Source organism: Camellia sinensis, chromosome 15 (genome assembly GCF_055761805.1).
Source record: "Camellia sinensis isolate YWXY chromosome 15, ASM5576180v1, whole genome shotgun sequence".
In the NCBI taxonomy this organism is placed as follows: Eukaryota; Viridiplantae; Streptophyta; class Magnoliopsida; order Ericales; family Theaceae; genus Camellia; species Camellia sinensis.
Window position 1 is genome coordinate 53,424,156 of NC_138975.1, and position 3,098 is coordinate 53,427,253.

At 45.2% G+C, this 3,098-nt stretch overlaps 1 protein-coding gene across 1 annotated transcript; it reads left to right on the plus strand.

Moving 5' to 3' along the window:
• Positions 1-374: 374 nt before the first annotated feature.
• On the plus strand, positions 375-1,859 carry LOC114267612 (uncharacterized). The gene is made up of 2 exons (XM_082908251.1): positions 375-933; positions 988-1,859. Exons 1-2 carry the CDS (start codon positions 375-377, stop codon positions 1,857-1,859), a joined length of 1,431 nt encoding a protein of 476 aa, XP_082764377.1.
• Positions 1,860-3,098: the final 1,239 nt, after the last annotated feature.

A 3,098-nucleotide genomic window follows, 5' to 3' on the forward strand; every position in this document is an offset into this window, starting at 1 on the left:
TTTAGTGCACCCTAAGGAAACTGAACCTTTATTTCAAATCTAGGTAGTAAGATTTTCTAAGACTGGAAACCAACTCATCATGTGCCATGAACAAAATGGTGGACATGCGAGCTAATGGCTATACCGAAACCAGCAACAATGTACGAAGCCGTCCCAGAAATCAACACGGACCCATCCCCTCAGGGGCTGACATCCCCAATAACCTAGGTCATCAAATTTTGGTGGAACTAGGGCAAATAAGGAACAATCAGCAGAATGAGAGGACTTGACTCTTTTCTGAGTTTCGGAAGCAGAGGCCCCCAAAGTTCACAGGTGTGCCGGACCCGAAGGTAGCTGAAAATTGGCTTCGGCAGATAGAGAAAATGCTAGACACCATGGGCATAACCGAGGCCGCTGATAGAACAGCTTTGGTAGTATTCAAGCTTGATGATGAGGCTGACCATTGGTGGGAGTTAATCAAGAATACTCGTGACGTAGCAAGCCTATCATGGAACCAGTTCAGGGAACTATTCCTAAATAAATACTTCCCAAGTACTATCCGTCGAGAACGAGTCAAGGAATTCCAAAACCTGGAACAAGGAAATATGACTGTGACCCAGTATGTTGCAAAATTTGAAGAGCTAGCTCGTTACGCAACTAGATACGTAGCAAATGATGAAGAGAAAGCAAAGATGTTCGAGTGGGGACTGGACCTTACAATCAGGGAAAGAGTTCTTCCGCAACGACTCCCCTCATATGTTGAGGTACTGGAGACGACATTAGAATCTGAAAGGGAAGTAATCGATGCCAGGAAGGCTTGGAACATGAGGAGAGGGAGTCAGGCGTCTATTAGACCTCAGAGGAACCAGAAGGGAAGCATGACCTCAAAGCCCTACTCCAGACCACAACCACAACAGCAACAACAGCAACCGCAGCAACAGATCCAGAGAGGAGGCTATCAACAAAGGCCAATGGGACAAATCTAGTGCTTTCATTACCAACAATTAGGGCACAAAAAGAGCGAATGCCCCCAACTCCCTCCATCTGGATACCAAGGGAGAGGTTCCAGAGCAAATACCCAGGCATTAGGTGGACAGAAGCCTTGGACGAATAAGACAGGATCTACCGGGCAGCAGCACCAGAAGAGTGGAGGAACTCAGAACGCCAAGACCAGTGGCAACCAGAAGGCAACCGGCAGAATCTTTGCCCTGCAAGAGGAAGAAGCGGACCCGTCTGTAATTGAGGGTAATTTAGTACTATATAATTCTTGGGTGCATGTTTTATTTGATACTGGTGCATCACATTCCTTTATATCCTCTATTTGTGTTAAGTCATTAGAACTTGTATGTGAACCTTTACCAACTGTCTTAAGTGTAATGTCACCTATGGGAGGATGCGTTCTGGTAGGATCGATCTGTAAGGACTGTAAGATAGGGATGTCGGACCTACGCTTAACTTGCAACCTTCGTGTCATGGAAATGTCGGACTTTGATATCATTTTGGGCATGGACTGGTTGTCCGCCCACCGAGCGGTGATCAACTGTCGTCAGAAGAAAGTGGTAGCTCATACGCAAGATGGAACATGTTTCCTGTTTAAGGGGGATAGACAAGACCCCATGGTTTCAACAAAACATCGGACGCAGTGGCGCGATCAACTTGCGGGTAGAATAGCAAGTCTGATTCTAAATGAGGAGGGCCAAGGAGAAATAGAACTTCCGCACGTAGTATGCGATTATGCAGATGTATTTCCTATGGAATTACCAGGATTGCCGCCAACCCGGGAAGTAGACTTTTGCATCGAGCTGCAACCTGGAACTACCCCAATATCCATGGCTCCGTATCGCATGGCACCAGCAGAACTACGAGAATTTAAGACATAACTACAGGAATTGCTCGAGAGAGGATTCATTAGGCCAAGTACTTCGCCATGGGGAGCACTTGTGTTGTTTGCTAAAAAGAATGATGGGTCGTTGAGGCTATGCATCGATTATTGTCAACTCAATCGAGTCACGATTAAGAACCGATACCCACTCCCAAGGATTGATGACCTTTTCGACCAACTTAGAGGCTCAAGGTGCTATTCAAAGATCGATCTCAGGTCAGGTTACCATCAACTACGAGTGAAGGAGGAGGATATACCAAAGACTGCCTTTCGTACTAGATATGCCCACTATGAGTTTGTAGTAATGCCCTTCGGATTAACCAATGCACCGGTAGTATTCATGAGCCTAGTGAATAAGATTTTTAGACCATACCTTGACCAGTTTGTAGTAGTATTCATTGATGACATCTTGGTATATTCAAGGTCTGAAGAAGAGCATGAGCAATATTTAAGGACTGTCCTCCAAGTTCTTAGGGATAATCAGCTATATGCCAAGGCGAGTAAATGTGAGTTCTGGTTGAATGAAGTGAAATTCTTAGGGCACGTGGTATAAGAGAATGGGATTACGGTGGATCCAACCAAGGTGGAGGCAGTATTAGATTGGAGACAACCAAAAACTGTGTCAGAAATCTGTAGCTTCTTAGGATTGGCCAGTTATTACCCGAGGTTCATCCAAGATTTCTCCAAACTAGCTAAACCTATGACTCGTTTGACACAAAAGGGAGTAAAGTATGAGTGGGGATGAAGCTTGCGAAAAATCCTTCCAAGAGCTAAAGAAGAGGTTAACTAGTGCACCAATTTTGACCATCCCAGAACGAGAAGAGGGGTACACTATGTATTGCGATGCGTCTAAAGAAGGGTTAGGTTGCGTGTTCATGCAAAATGGAAAGGTAGTCGCATATGGGTCCAGGCAGTTGAAACCTCATGAGCGCAACTACCCCACACATGACTTGGAGTTAGCAGCCGTAGTTTTTGCCCTAAAGCAGTGGCGACATTACTTGTATGGGAACAATTTGAGATTTTCACAGATCACAAGAGTCTGAAGTATCCATTCACACAGAAGGACCTTAACTTGAGACAGAGACGATGGATGGAGTATCTTGAGGATTTCCAGTTCACTCTCTCATATCACCCCGGTAAAGCCAATGTAGTAGCAGATGCTCTAAGTCGTAAAAGCAGAGGGATGATGGCTAAGATCTCTGTCAAGGAATGAGATATGGTTAAGACACTCAATGAG